This window comes from Cutaneotrichosporon oleaginosum (genome assembly GCF_008065305.1).
Source record: "Cutaneotrichosporon oleaginosum strain ATCC 20508 chromosome Unknown ATCC20508_contig01, whole genome shotgun sequence".
NCBI lineage: Eukaryota > Fungi > Basidiomycota > Tremellomycetes > Trichosporonales > Trichosporonaceae > Cutaneotrichosporon > Cutaneotrichosporon oleaginosum.
This window is the reverse complement of record NW_027072170.1, coordinates 3,273,975-3,288,227: the sequence shown is the minus strand read 5'-3', so window position 1 is coordinate 3,288,227 and position 14,253 is coordinate 3,273,975. Positions and strand designations below refer to the sequence as shown.

The 14,253-nt window shown below is 62.3% G+C and overlaps 4 protein-coding genes across 4 annotated transcripts; 2 read left to right on the top strand and 2 right to left on the bottom strand.

Annotated features, from left to right (window-relative positions):
• Positions 1-478: 478 nt before the first annotated feature.
• COLE_01328 (uncharacterized protein) lies at positions 479-2,604 on the top strand (the record flags this gene model as incomplete). The annotated part of the gene is made up of 6 exons (XM_018425879.2): positions 479-635; positions 841-1,153; positions 1,224-2,082; positions 2,127-2,195; positions 2,322-2,384; positions 2,434-2,604. The coding sequence occupies 6 exons, from the start codon at positions 479-481 to the stop codon at positions 2,602-2,604; spliced, it is 1,632 nt and encodes a 543-aa protein (XP_018282989.1).
• A 5,371-nt stretch (positions 2,605-7,975) lies between these two features.
• COLE_01327 (uncharacterized protein) lies at positions 7,976-11,244 on the top strand (the record flags this gene model as incomplete). The annotated part of the gene is made up of 6 exons (XM_018420121.1): positions 7,976-8,368; positions 8,404-8,533; positions 8,572-10,036; positions 10,070-10,453; positions 10,514-11,084; positions 11,116-11,244. The coding sequence occupies 6 exons, from the start codon at positions 7,976-7,978 to the stop codon at positions 11,242-11,244; spliced, it is 3,072 nt and encodes a 1,023-aa protein (XP_018282990.1).
• Positions 11,245-11,445: 201 nt separating this feature from the next.
• On the bottom strand, positions 11,446-12,795 carry COLE_01326 (uncharacterized protein; the record flags this gene model as incomplete). The annotated part of the gene is made up of 7 exons (XM_018426132.1): positions 11,446-11,574; positions 11,607-11,916; positions 11,949-12,167; positions 12,299-12,465; positions 12,549-12,593; positions 12,655-12,726; positions 12,760-12,795. 7 exons carry the CDS (start codon positions 12,793-12,795, stop codon positions 11,446-11,448), a joined length of 978 nt encoding a protein of 325 aa, XP_018282991.1.
• Positions 12,796-13,094: 299 nt separating this feature from the next.
• COLE_01325 (uncharacterized protein) lies at positions 13,095-14,172 on the bottom strand (the record flags this gene model as incomplete). Its single annotated transcript, XM_018421067.2, has 4 exons — positions 13,095-13,454; positions 13,521-13,653; positions 13,769-13,965; positions 14,086-14,172. The coding sequence occupies 4 exons, from the start codon at positions 14,170-14,172 to the stop codon at positions 13,095-13,097; spliced, it is 777 nt and encodes a 258-aa protein (XP_018282992.1).
• Between the last annotated feature and the right edge of the window lie 81 nt (positions 14,173-14,253).

The window sequence follows — 14,253 nt, the reverse complement described above, 5'->3', positions numbered from 1 at the left end:
ATCTTGATTATACATGTACGTAAGCCGGCGTCGCGACGCGCGACGTGGATGTACAGGACGTGTCACGTGTCAGCTTGCAGCTCTTGTCCGCTTGTCTGCTCCACCTTGGCATGCCTATCTCAATTGGCTTGAGGTGCGTTGGGACGCCTAAGCCGCTCGGCATTTTGCCATATCACCGCTGTGGCGCCACGGAATCCGTCCGTGATGCCCCGATAGAGCACCCAACCAGATGCAGCGGTCGACTGCTCTCACCCTGGAACCCTTCGGCTCTGCCTTCTCCCCGCCAATCCGCCAAACCCCCGCCAACCGCAGCCGCCCTTCCCCCCCCTCCCCTCGCACCCGCCCACCAGCCCTCGCCCCAGCGCCCCCCCGTCCACTCCCCCCCCCCTCGGTCCCCATCTCGTCGTCGTCTTTGACTACCTCCTCATCTCATTCACCTCTCCACTCCTCACTCTTTCCAAAACTCGCTGGGGACAAAATGACCCTCGTCACCCGTTCTGCTCAGCGCCTCGCCTCGCGCCGCCTCGCCGCGGTCAAGAACGCGCGCGCCAACGCCGCTTTCTTCACCACTGCCGCCAAGGTCGCTGTCCCCGCCTTCCAGGCTCAGGCTCGTCCCCAGGTCGCTGCCAAGGAGGGTAAGTAGCTCTTCTTTTCTCTCCTCTACATGCCCATCGCTCGACTGTACCGCGCGCGTAGATCCGCGAGCAGGTTGTGGCTCGCCCGGGGCGTACAAGTTGTCTTTTTCGTAGCCCCAAAATGGCCGAAAAACCCAACCCCGGGCCAGTTCGGAGCATTCGCACATCACGCAAAGAAGAAACGTGTAACTAACCACCGTCGCAGTCAAGGCCACCCGCTCGTACGCTGCCCCCGCGTCCGGCGTCACCGGCACCATCAAGACCGTCATTGGTGCCGTCGTCGACGTCAGCTTCGAGTCCGACGACCTTCCCCCTATCCTCAACGCTCTCGATGTTCAGTTCGCCGAGGGCCAGCCCAAGCCTGAGGGCGGCCGCCTCGTTCTCGAGGTTGCCCAGCACCTCGGTGAGAACACCGTCCGCTGCATTGCCATGGACGGTACCGAGGGTCTTGTCCGTGGCCAGGCCGTCGTCGACACCGGTGCCCCCATCACCATTCCCGTCGGCCCCCAGACCCTTGGGTGAGTGACCCTATCAGGCACATGAGCCTGCCTGCATGCAAGACACCAAGTTTGCTGACCACTTTTCCAGCCGTATCATGAACGTCATCGGCCAGCCCATTGACCAGCGTGGTGAGATCAAGGGTGTTTCCACCCGCCCCATCCACGCCGACGCCCCCGGCTTCGTTGAGCAGTCGACCGAGGCTGAGATTCTCGAGACCGGTATCAAGGTCGTCGACCTCCTCGCCCCCTACGCCCGTGGTGGTAAGATTGGTCTCTTCGGCGGTGCCGGTGTCGGCAAGACCGTCCTTATTCAGGAGCTCATCAACAACATCGCCAAGGCCCACGGTGGTTACTCCGTCTTCACTGGTGTCGGTGAGCGTACCCGTGAGGGTAACGACCTGTACCACGAGATGCGTGAGACCGGTGTCATCAACCTCGAGGGCGAGTCCAAGGTCGCCCTTGTGTTCGGCCAGATGAACGAGCCCCCTGGAGCCCGTGCCCGTGTCGCCCTTACCGGCCTCACCATCGCCGAGTACTTCCGTGACGAGGAGGGCCAGGACGTGCTTCTCTTCATCGACAACATTTTCCGCTTCACCCAGGCCGGTTCGGAGGTGTCTGCCCTTCTCGGTCGTATCCCCTCGGCCGTCGGTTACCAGCCCACCCTCGCCACCGACATGGGTGGTATGCAGGAGCGTATTACCACCACCAAGAAGGGTTCCATTACCTCGGTCCAGGCCGTCTACGTCCCCGCCGACGACTTGACTGACCCCGCGCCCGCCACCACCTTCGCCCACTTGGACGCCACCACTGTGCTGTCGCGTTCGATTGCCGAGCTTGGTATCTACCCCGCCGTCGACCCCCTCGACTCCAAGTCGCGTATGCTTGACCCCCGTGTCGTCGGTGAGCGCCACTACCGTGTCGCTACCCGCACCCAGCAGATCCTCCAGGTGAGCCACAACCTGATATTGAGCAGCCAATGCTGACATGACAGGCCTACAAGTCGCTCCAGGACATCATTGCCATTCTCGGCATGGACGAGCTTTCCGAGGAGGACAAGCTTGTGAGTATCTACATCGGCAACTCCTCTCGGGCTGGTGCCTGATTGATCGTGCCTGTTTTTTGGCCGTTCAGAAGTTCCAGTCCGGTTTAATTTGCTTCCGTTCCTTTTGATCATGCTAACCTCCAGACCGTCGAGCGTGCCCGTAAGATCCAGCGTTTCATGTCGCAGCCCTTCGCTGTCGCCGAGTCGGTAAGTCTACTGCACGCATGGATACCCAGCGACCAAAGGCTAACTTCAGTTCACTGGTATGCAGGGTGCGCTCGTCCCCCTGAAGGACGCCGTCACTGCCTTCGAGGAGATCCTCGACGGCAAGCACGACGCCCTCCCCGAGGCCGCTTTCTACATGGTCGGCGGTATCGCAGATGTCCAGGCCAAGGCCCAGAAGATTCTCGAGGACTCGTCGAAGTAAGCGATGGGTAACCACGGGGTCATCACTTCATAGTGGAAAGATGAAAGTCAAAACGGAACATTAGCATGGGTGTGGGGAGTTATGACTGCGGTGTTTGGTGAGGTGCGTTGAGGCTAGCTGTGGGTGTGTTGTCGTTGAGTTCTCGAGCCTGTCTGATCAGCGAGGCCTGCGTAGGGCGTGAGACGAGACGTACTGCTGCGAGGAAGTGGAGTGTTGGTCCAGGTCGAGCGAAGCGAAGGAGCTGTCCCTCGATATGCGCCCTGCACATTTTGAAAGACTGTTTCGCTATCTTAGCTGCGGCGCCGCGGCACCCAGTATGTAGCACGAGCGGTCCGGCGATCGTCGACTTGGGATGTTGAGAAGACTGATAGGGGCTTGCTGGGGGTGTGCCAGACGATCAGGCGAGCTCTCTCTCGCGGTATGTTGAGCTGCCCTAACGTACGACATGGACGAGATAATGGGTAGGCAAGGCCTGCCCTATTTTGCCCACGTTTCAGGCCTTTACTCATCGTACTGTAACAATCAGCAATCAGCGAAGTGACGACTGCGCTTTGAAGGTTGTTGACCAGGTTTCACGCCAACTACCAAGACACCGGTCGGCCGTCGGAAGGCTCTCGTCTACGAGGCCAAGAGCATCGAGATCATGTGCGTACGATCATCAGTTTTGGCACGTTGGCATGGAATCACACGAAGAGCCTAGGCTCGCGACGAGAGCGGTAAGTGATGGATGATGGATGATGGACGCTGAAGGGAATGCACGGTGGCATGGACGGGTATTGTTGATTTGCATGTAGGGATTAGCAGCAGTGAATGTGATCGGATGAGGTCATCCAACCTGCATCTGCCGATCCCGGTTGCTGGTCCGGGGATCCGGGGGCAACTTGGGATCATTCACTCTTGCACGTATCTCTTCCATCATCTCTCATTACTTCATCATCTGCGCCTCTCTCTCCTCACTTTTCCTTTCTTCTGCCCCTCTACTCACCCTCATTGAAACTGTGGGCGCAATACAATCCCATCTGTGTGCTCGAGCGCAGATCCAATCTCTAGCAGGGCCGCGAGGGCCGCATCCGCCCCCGCCCCCGAGCCCCCAGCCCCCAGCCCCGAGCCCCGACAGTGGCGTCGAGGGTCTCGTTCTCACCTTTTGTCCAACTCACAAACTTGTCTCTTCCCTTCACACGTCGGCGCTCGGACCTCTTCACAGATGTCGAGGTCAGCGAGCTTACCCCGTCGCTGCTGCTGTTGAAGTGCATGTCGGCGCTCATCAGGGGACGCGGTGATACAACTCATGCCAGCCTCTCCAATCACTGCATTTACCCTTCCTCGCAGTCCTCGCTAGAGACGAAGCGACACTCACGTCGATGGCCAGATGGGAGGGATCGATCCCTCCGCTTCCCCGCCCTATTCCCACTACACCGCCCCCCTAGCGCTGGGATTCCGGCGAACCGTTGACAAGACAGACGCAGACGCCCTTCCAGGCCTCCAGGCCTCCAAGTTCGTGATCGTGAGGCTTCGGGTGGCGGAGCACGCGCCCTCCCACGCCATCGCCACACATCTCGCGCGTGTGAGTCGCGAACCGGCACTGGTCGGGGGTGGGGGCGGGGGAGGAGGGGGGGCGGAGAAGGAGCGAGGGTGACGAGCCGCAGACGACAGAGCAACGGCAATTGACCTACAACCGCCACTGTTAAACTCCTACTTCACCTCATGGATCATGGAATGGCGGTCATGCCCACTGCCGCCACCGCATGTCCATCACGAACGCAGCCGCGTTCCCCAAGTTGCGGCGGCGCCGACTCGGGTAGGTCCGACGCTTGGCCCGATGCGCCCATAGATGCGTGCGGCGCAAGCCACGCCAGCGACAACTGCAGTACCGGCACCAGATCCACAGATGGAAACAGGACAAGCACTGGTACAAGCCCAAGCACTAGCACAAGCTCAAGTGCAAGCGCCAGCACATGCCCGAGCTCGATCGGTATAGGTATCCGCGACAAGCCGCCCCTCCTCGATGCGAACATCTTACGCTCATTAGCCGGGAGCTGCGACTGGCCGCATAGTCCGTGCAACTCGCGCCCAGTGTCCCCGACGTATCCAGCCGGAAGCTGCACCCTGGGTGACGAGGACGTCTGGATCGGCTTGGACTTGGAGGGCTGCCTGGAGGGAATAGAGGGCTCAGAGGGCCTCGACCATGGGTGAGTGCATGGCCGGCATGCCCGCTGAGTAATGACAGATGGGAGTCATTGGATGACAGTGACGTTGATCGTGCCTCTGGTCTGGAGCCGCAAGTGGGGCATGCGGGGTCGGGGTTGAGTTACGACCGCGTCAAGGACAACGCATGGGACCGTCTTCCACCACCGCCGCCGCCCACTGCCCCGTACTCTTACCCAACAACCCCAACCACATCAACGGTTTCACTCTGGTCGACGACCCTCGAGGGAATATGGGTAAAAGGTCTTGAAGGAGAGGCCGATGAGGCCTGTGCGTGCAACGAATGCCTCGGTCTCAGGGGTCTCGAGGGCTCTCTGGATAAGCGTGACCCCGGAAACGCCAGACACGCCGCAAGCCACCGCCACATTCTCCGCCACCAGCGTCGCCACACTGCTCCGTACGCTCCGTACCCATCTCATCCACCCCACCCAGCACACCTCGTCAAGTCTCCAGGCTCACACCGGCGAGGCAGCTCCTGGGCTCAACCTCATAGTCACTACCACAGCGACAAACATCACAGCCAGCAACTTTCACGGTCTCTCTATCCGCCATCGCCAGCTCGACACCGCCTTCCCATCTCTTCTCGACCGTGGCCGCCGGCCGCACTACCACATAACTCCCTCCTCCTCGTCGCGGTCGACGGGACTCCCCTACACCACGGCCCCATGCACAGCGCACATCACAACCTGAACGAATCTTTCGACCGAGACCTTTTCGACAGGTCGGACAGGTCTGACCGTGACCGCTGGCGCATGTCGATGCAGTCGCTATCGTCTCTGCGCAGGTCACTCTCACTCAGCTCCAACCAACGACACGGCCAACCCACAAACCGCAGCCCCACATCGAGCGCGTACCCCCATTCCGACGCCCGGACCAACTTCGGCTCTGCGTCGCCTCTATCGAGCATTCCACGCAGCGTGGCGAGCAGCGAAGGATCCGGCGGTAGTAGTGGCCCAAGCTCTAGGGCGCGTCCGCAGTCCGTCCTTCTAAGCTCTTCCCCGCATCACCACCACCCTTCGCCCCCCTACTACTCCAACCCTCCATCCCGGTCCTCGTACGTCGGATCACATCCCGGCCACGGCCATTACGGACACGGACACAGTCACGGACACGGACACGGTCACTACCACGGCAGCCCTCCATCGCTTCCTCAGTCGCCAGTCTCATCCCTCGACACGTCCCTAGCCCTGGGATCGCCGGCCTTTCCTAGCGGCGGCGGCGGCGGCGGCGGCGGCGGAAGCCATTACCCCCCGTACCCCCAGTACCCGCACGCCACCCCGCACGGGCCACGTGGACCGAGCTCCGGCTACCACTTTCACCCATCATACACCTCGCAATCGCCACCCTCAATAGCCTCGGTGAGCGCAGCCAGTACCGCCGCGAGCGCCCACCATCGAGCGCCCCCGAGCGGACCCTCGTCGCCGCGACCCGATGTGAGCTACACGAGCATTCCGTCAACAGCGCTTCGCCTAGACGGGTTCGACACTCGCATGTTCGATCAGTCGCCGCCTCTGATCACTAATTCGCCACTGCCGCGCGTTCCCAGTCCTGGACTGTCGATGGGATCGTTGAACGGAAGAGACAAACGTATTAGTGTCATTTCCAGCGTTGGAACTGACACCACGGCCAGTCGGTCCGTGCGAGAGCGAGAGTCTAGTGACACTACGAGCCCGAGCTTGAGCTCGAGCACCCGGGGGAGCAGGCATCCTTTTCCCCCGTCAGACGAGTACGGTCTGAGCGACTTTGCCATCCAGCACACCACCAGTCCTCCTGCCACTCTCCACAGCTTCCACGACACTGTGCCGACCTCCAACGCCATCTCTCCCCGCACTCTCGCTGCCCCTCTTGTCACTCCGCTACAGCCATCGCGTACCGCCGACCCTCTTGCAGACTTGTCTCCGACTCTTGCGCCTACCTCCACTGTACACACTCCGCTCGCACCTCCCTTGGCCCTTACCACGCGGCATCATCTCGAAGGCGACGCGACTCCACCGTCCACCGCGCGTGGCGCCAGACCGATTCCAACAGACGGTCGTGTTTTTACTCCATCGCCCAACCTCTCGCCTTCCAGTCGCAATCCAACGCCACAGGGGTCCGTCTTATCCACGCCTTTCGAAGAGCGGGACCACTACCCCCCCTTCGAAGGCCTCCCGCGCATCCCCATCCACCCACTTGGCGCCGTGTCCTTTGGCGGCTCGGGTGCTGCAGCAGGGGCCCACGCCAACGCTTCTTTGTCCATCCCGCGCGATCCGCGCGACCTGCGCGACGCCAACGACCGCCGCTCCGATTTGGAGAGCGACGCAAACATGCACGGGGGTCTCCGCGTTCACAAGCATCGGGGCCAACATTCCTCAGGTCACTCCCCTGACCCATCGCCCAAGGGGTCCCACTCTCCGCTCCAGTCAGACGCGCGTTCTATCAAAAGCAACAAGCAAAGGCGTGCCCCACCTATGTACGATGGCGGATACCTCGGCAGCCCAGGCGACAACTCTGACACTTTGACACGTGAGTCCGTGGTGAACAAGAAGTTTTAAGCGACTGGCGCCCCGCCTGCCTCCTCCTAGCTCGCGGCGTCGGGCGCCTTTGTTCGCGACATTGGTGTAATGTTCTGCTTCTCACAAACTTTGCGTAACTTTACTTTGTTGCTAACTCACTAGACCACCCTCAAGCGCCTGCTCCGCCCAGCCCACAGCCAAAGCCGCATCATCTGTTGCACGCTCGCGGGCCACCACTTGTCCGCACCGCACCTAAACCGACGACAATCGAAACCGACTTCCACAGTTACGACCCCCACCCTGGTCCTGGATTCCGCAACTCACAGTCTTCACAACACCACGATCTTGCCCAGTTCCAGCCCGCCCGCCACCGCGGCAATCGCGCCTCCCAGATGACGACGTCGTCCATCTCAAGCGACACCTCGACGGCGATGTCCCCATCTGGGATACGCCCAGGTCAGCCATGGGGTCTGCCTGCTGGCTTTGAGAAGCGCCCATCCGTCGCCACTGTCTTCGAGGACGAGCCTTTGGACGACCTCGAGTACGACGGCGCCACAGGCGTCCACGAGTTTGGCCAGCGCACGGCCGAGTGGCAGGGAGACCGCGACAGCTTTCATAGAACATCGGGCGGCGGATTACAGCTCTCCCATTCTGCGCCGTCCGCAAGCAAGATGTACGGTGGCCCGCCGTCCGCCTACGGCAACCCATCTCCTCGGCAGCACCGGTCCAGTACGGTGTCCAACGCAACAACATCGTCGAACAAGAGCAAGGGCTCTGTCCATCCTTTCGCCGTGAACCGTGCTCCGTCACCCCTCCTCTCCGTCCCGGAACAGCTTGCGCCCCCGGGCCAAACCGTGACTCTCACCCGCTCCCTCCCATCTCTCTACGACGACTTCAAGGCGCATACCACCCCTGCGCCCGCCCATCAAGTTGCCCTTGTGAGCACGGAAGATGAGCAAGACGACGCCATCTGCCCGCTCTGTACCGAGAGCTTGAGCTTTTCCTACCGTTTGCCGGGGGAGAAGCCCCACATCATCCCGGAATGCGGACATGCGCTGCACAATGTGAGTGGCTCGCGGCGTCGAAGGCTGACTTGAAGGACTGCTTTGTCGAGTGCTACGGCCGAGTCCCACCCGAGGGGTCACGCCCCACTCTAGGCGTCTGCGGAATGTGTCGCCAACCTATGGTCGTATCCAGCCGAGGCCAAGAGCACGGGTCCGGCAAGAACAGTGAGTCACATCCAGGGCGCAGGAGCTGACCATCGCAGAACTCGCTGCGCTGATGGGCGGCGACGAAGGTCCGTCCATGGGAGTCACGGCGCAGGACACGAGAGGCGGCGATGATGCGCTCGAGGCTAAAGAAGAGCGGGCCGCCAACGACACGCAAGTCATTGTGCCAAGCATCACGATCAAGTCCGAGTACCCGTCGGTGCGACGGAACGCCAAGGGCAAGCTGATGCTCACGGCGATGCTCACGATCGATGTGCCGAGCGGACTTAACCGGACTCTATACGCCCCGCGATCTCGTCGCGAAGCCTCAAACGGTGGCGAACTGTCACCGCCACTGCCCCCTTCTCCGCAGTCGGCTACATCCTTCCGCGAGTCGATGCTGGTCATGGCCAACGGCGGTGGTCCCAGCCACTTTGCCAACATTGAGCTCGAGCTGCGAGACCGTGTGGAGGACTACGCTACGTCAGGCATCGGCTCACTTGGCCACCTCAAGTTGTACGACATCCTCAAGGTCCGCAAGCGCGACGTCAGCGGCGAGCTGCAGCTCTACTTGTTTGACTACGGCCTGGTGTGCATTAGCGAAGAGCGCCGCTCTTCAACACTGCGGCACCTGTTTGGCAACCATCGTCACCAGGTGGAACGAAAGAAGGGGCCGAAGACATACCTCAAGGTCCGCGGACGGGTGCACTTGCACCACATCCTGGCAGTTCAAGACACCTCCTCGAACAGCGAGCACGTCCTCACCCTCGACGTCGAGACGGAAGACGACGGGCACCACCTTTTCCACATCTACTTCCGGGACAGCGGATCACTCGAAATGTGGCACAAGACGCTTGTGCGCCTGCACCAGGAAGCGATGGCCCACACCCAGTCTAAAGCCTCCAAGCTCACCGGTGTGGTGCACATGGGCAACCGTCCTGGCCGCGCTCTCCCTCTCACCCCCACCATGGCGCCATCGTTCACCGACTTCACCGACTCGTGCTTGGCGACCTGTGGGGCGCAGTGCCCCGGCAACCTAGCGTTCCAAATCCCCCTCGCGCCAGTCCACACCCCCATCGACCTGGTCATTGCAGTCTCCACGGTCCCCCTGGCGCAAGGCGCGCGCGTCGGGCGCAAGCAACTCACACTGCGGAACGCGTTGCAGTGCGCACTTGCGTGCATGGGCCCGCGCGACCGCATCGCGCTCGTCTGCACTGAGCTGGGCGCGAACAGCGTCATGCGACGAACGCCGCTGCTGAACCCAACGCACCACGACTCGCGTCTGCGCTTGGAGACCTTTATCGACATGCTCTGCCTCGGCGAGATTGAGAATGACGAGTTTGCTGTGCCTCCACGAGGCGAGGAGCGCGCTGATGTTGCGACTGCTGTCAACCTGGCCTTGGATGTAGTCCTCAGCCGCAAGGCCAAGAATCCGCTTACGGGCGTGTTGCTCGTCAGCGATTTGCCCGAGCCAACAAGTCGGGCCCACATGAGCATGGTCAACGCGCGTCTCGAGGCAGCGAGGTGAGGAGGAGATGAAGCGTCGCTGACTTGCAGAATCCAGATCCACACCTTTGGGTTTGGCAAGGCGCACGAGCCATCGCCATTGTGGGCGATGACGAACCAGACAAGCGGGACGTACACCTTTGTGCGCGAGTGGCACGATCTGCGCGACGCCGTGGTCGGCTGCGTTGGCGGCCTTATGTCGGTCGCCGTGACGAACATGAAGCTGCGGTTGAGTTGCCAGGACGAGCAGTTCCGCGTTCAGAAGGTGACTGGGGCGACGTCTGCGATCGTGCATTCGTCCGGCAAGACGGTGGATGTCGAAATGGGCGTGCTGCGCCACTCGGAGCGGCGCGAGATCCTGATCGAATTCGAAGCGAACGAGTCCGACGACCCGCCGTCGCCCGAAACGGAGCGGCGGCTGAGCGAACACCCCACGTCGCCAGTCGACGACGACGTGCGCTCGCACCACTCGCTCGCCCTCGCGCGCAAGGAGAGCATGGTCAGTGGCGGGGCGAGTGTGCGGTCGCGCCCGAGCATGCGCGGCCCCGTCGGTTTCGGCATGGACATGATGCACCCCGAAGACGGGATGGTGGAGGAAGTGCCGGTGCTCGAGGTAGACTGCTCGTTCCACGACCCGGCGGTGGGGCGCTCCGTCGCGCGTCTCACTAACCCCGTGCTTCTGACGGTGGCTGTGCTCCCGGTCGCGACGCAGACGACGGCGATGGCGGACGCGGCGATCGTCCGCCGCCGCATGGAGCTCATCTCGAGCGACATGATCACGCGCGGCGTTATGGCGGCCACGCGCAAGAACTGGGTGCAGGCCCTGTCGATGCTGCGTGGCACCAAGAACACGGTCGAGGCGCTGTGCGACCAGCAGCGCCAGCAGCTCGCGATGCTGCAGGCCGCACGGCGCGACACGGGACCACGCACACGCCGTGAGCTCAATGTCATCTACGCTGTCGAGGGCCTTGCGGCGACGGCGCAGGACGTGGAGGCCTTCGTGGACGGCCTCGAGGAGAGTCGGGAGATGTTCGAGGCCGACCACCGCAATTATGCCGCGCAGCAGGTGAGGTTTACACCGGCAACGCTGATTCCAGGCCGTCATCCTCCGCACGCAGATCAGCTGGACGATGCGCACCCCCACAGAGCTCCACTACGCTACGCCGTGCGTGCAGCAGCTCATCCAGGCGGGGCGCGAGTGGAAGGCGCGCCAGGGCACCAGTTAGTCATATACACGTATTATCACACCCGACAATATTGTTGTCCGTCCACGATCCACGAGATTGTATATTTGTGTCGCGGGCCTCGCAGCACCCAGGGTGCTCGGCTCTATTCACACATGCATGTGTCTACCAGATCGAAGTGCACAACGAATGAATTGTTCTGGCCCTCGAACCATCGGCCTTCCCACCTTCCCTTGGGAGATCCTAGTTCGCGCCGTTGAGGAGCGGCGCGCGCTCGTCGGCGCCATGCTCCGGTACAGACGAGGGGAGGGGGTTGCCGAAGTCGTCGACGCCGAGCCACCTCTGCCGCTTCTTCCAGAGCAAGCAGATAGCCTGGTGTCAGCGCCAACGGATGTAATGCTCACCAGAAGACACGCCTGCATCATGCCCGTGACGGCGTAGGGCATCCAGCTCGTCCAGTCCGTGTTCTCGCCGAGCATGATGCTGATGCAGAACACGATGCTTCCCGGCACCTGGATCATCATTGTGCCGATGCTGAGCGCGCCGACAAGCCCAGCATTGGCAGTCTTGACGATCTGCGGCGCGTACTGGCAAACGGCGAGAGCCGTGCCGCTCAGCCCGCAGAAAGTCGCGAGAAGACGCAGAGGCTCCTGAGGCGGCCACGTTGTAGGCAGCTTGTTGAGGAGGACAAACGTGAGGGTCGTGAGCGCGGTGCTGAAGTCAGCTGCGCTCCGGGAGAGACTTACAGGTGCAGCCCTACCACCCACGCCACTCCCTTGGCGGTGCGCCACTCCCTGTCGTTCTGTTCCCGCAGCTTGCGGAACTCCTCGGCGGTCGCAGGAGACGGCGTCTCGGCGTCCACGGCATTCCCTCGCGTCGCGCCGTACTCTGGGATCGGGGCGCCTTGCAGCACGAGCGGGCGCATGTGTGGCGTGCGGGGGAAGTATGCGATATAGAGGATGAGGCTGGGGTCAGGTACGTGGGCTTGCAAGCGATAGGTCCGGGTTACTCGCCGGCCTGGAGTGGAGATCGGAGAGACAAGTGGGCGCATCATCATCCCGATCGGCGATCTTTCGACTCAGAGCCTAGTACTCACATGATGGAAAAGAGAAGCCACTGCAGACCGACCTGGACGAAGCGGAGAAGGCTCTCTGCGCACTGGCCGCCTGAGACGACGCGGCAGCACTGGAACAGCGGCCACTGCAAGATGAGGAGGTTGAGCATGCCCGACGCGGACGAGGTCGCGCCGAGGAGGAGGAACCACTGATGTTAGCGGGTGAGCCGTCTCCTCTCAAGGCATGGCATGGCGATGGCGAGGGACGTCGGCCTCCTCCGACGCGACTCACTGGCGACAGGCCCTCGCTCGTGCCCGCCGAAATGATGCGAAAGTGCTGTCGTCAGCGGGGGGACGGCGGGCGGGGGCGAGGGCGAGGGCGCGGGCATCAAGCTCACTTGAGGAAGGTAGCTGATGACGAGGCCGGTGCAGAGGAGGATGCTCAGTGTGAGGGTGTACGGGTCATGGTTCTGGTGTGAGCGGGGAGCTGGGTAAGGAGGTACGTTAGGACACTGAGCTGGGTCTGGCGGCGGGGCCATCGCGAGATGGAGAGTGAGGAAGAGAGAGAGAGAGAGAGAGAGAGAGAGAGAAGTGAGGGAGTGTCAGATGATGGTGAGGGAGATGGAACGAGCGATGGCGGGGATGCGGGAGTGAACGAGTGCGAGTGTGGGGAAGGTGAGCTGCATCACGCGCGTCATTCCTCGCGAGGAACGCTCTCGTTGCCAGGCACAGTCTCGCTTCACTGGGTGGCAAATCTACTTCCGCCCTGCGTGTTCACTCCAAATCCCTCGGCGTTCCCGCAGTATGCACCACAACTTGCATGACCCAATGATACAGACTATGCCGAGGTCGGAGGCACGTCGGGGACGCTGGCGATCTGCTCAGTGACACCGCCGGTCGCGCGGACGGTGACGGAGCCGTCGTCATTGCCGAAGTAGGCGGCCTTGGCCATGCCGCAGAAGAGGCCGACCTCAACGACGCCGGTGAGCAGCTTGATGTCGCGGAGCAGGGCGGCAGGCTGCTTCATCTGCGGCTCGGGGAAGACGCAGTCGATGATGAACATGCCGTTGTCCGAGACGACGGGGCCGGCCTTGGCCTTGCCCATGCGAAGGATGGGGGTGCCGCCCATCTTCTGGAGCGCGGCGAGGACCTGGACGTAGGCGAAGGGGACGACCTCGATGGGGACGCCCTGCTTCCACTGTGGTTAGCGGTGGGGAGGTAAAACAAGGGAGGAGGGTGAGAATGGTGTCCAGGGGAAACTCACGTTGGTGCCGAGGACAGTCGAGTTCTTGCGGTAGTCGGCGACCATGACCCAGGTGTCGGCCATGTCAGCGAGGACCTTCTCGCGGAGCTGGCACGCGCCGCCGCCCTTGATAGCGTTGAGGTCGGCGTCAACCCTGGTGTCAGCGGCTGGGAGGGAGGGAAAGTTGAGGACAGTGGATGCGGCGGTGCGGAAGTGCCCCTTCAGCGCCCACGGGTGCCGCACCCCCTCACCCCGCCTCCCACACTTACTCGTCCGCACCGTCAATGCACACGTCAAGGCGCGTGAACATGTCGACGTCACCGAGGGCGAGGCCAGCGCGGAGGATGAGCTCCTTGCTCTGGAAGCCGGTGGGGAAGAAGAGGCGGCCGGCGTTGGCCTTGGGGCCCTGCTGCACGATGCGGTCGACGACGTAGGGGACGGTCGAGCCGGACCCGATGCCGATGAGCTGGGGTCAGCGAGGAGACGGAGGCGCGGAGTCGTCGCAGTATCCCCCTCGGCCCCCCCAAGCCGACGGCGGACAGAGCTCTCTGCCCGCCTGCCCGGGCCCGGCCACCAGTTTACCCACCTTGTGCTCCAGGCCGATGTGGCGGTCCACAGCGGCGAAGGCTGCCAGTCGCTTAGCGATCTCGACGGGGGGGGGCGCGGCAGTCATGATTTTGCGAAGAATGGTGGCGAAGAGGAGTGGGAGAAGGTCAAGTATTTGTTGTGGGAGGGGGTGGAGGGCGTCGAGGAT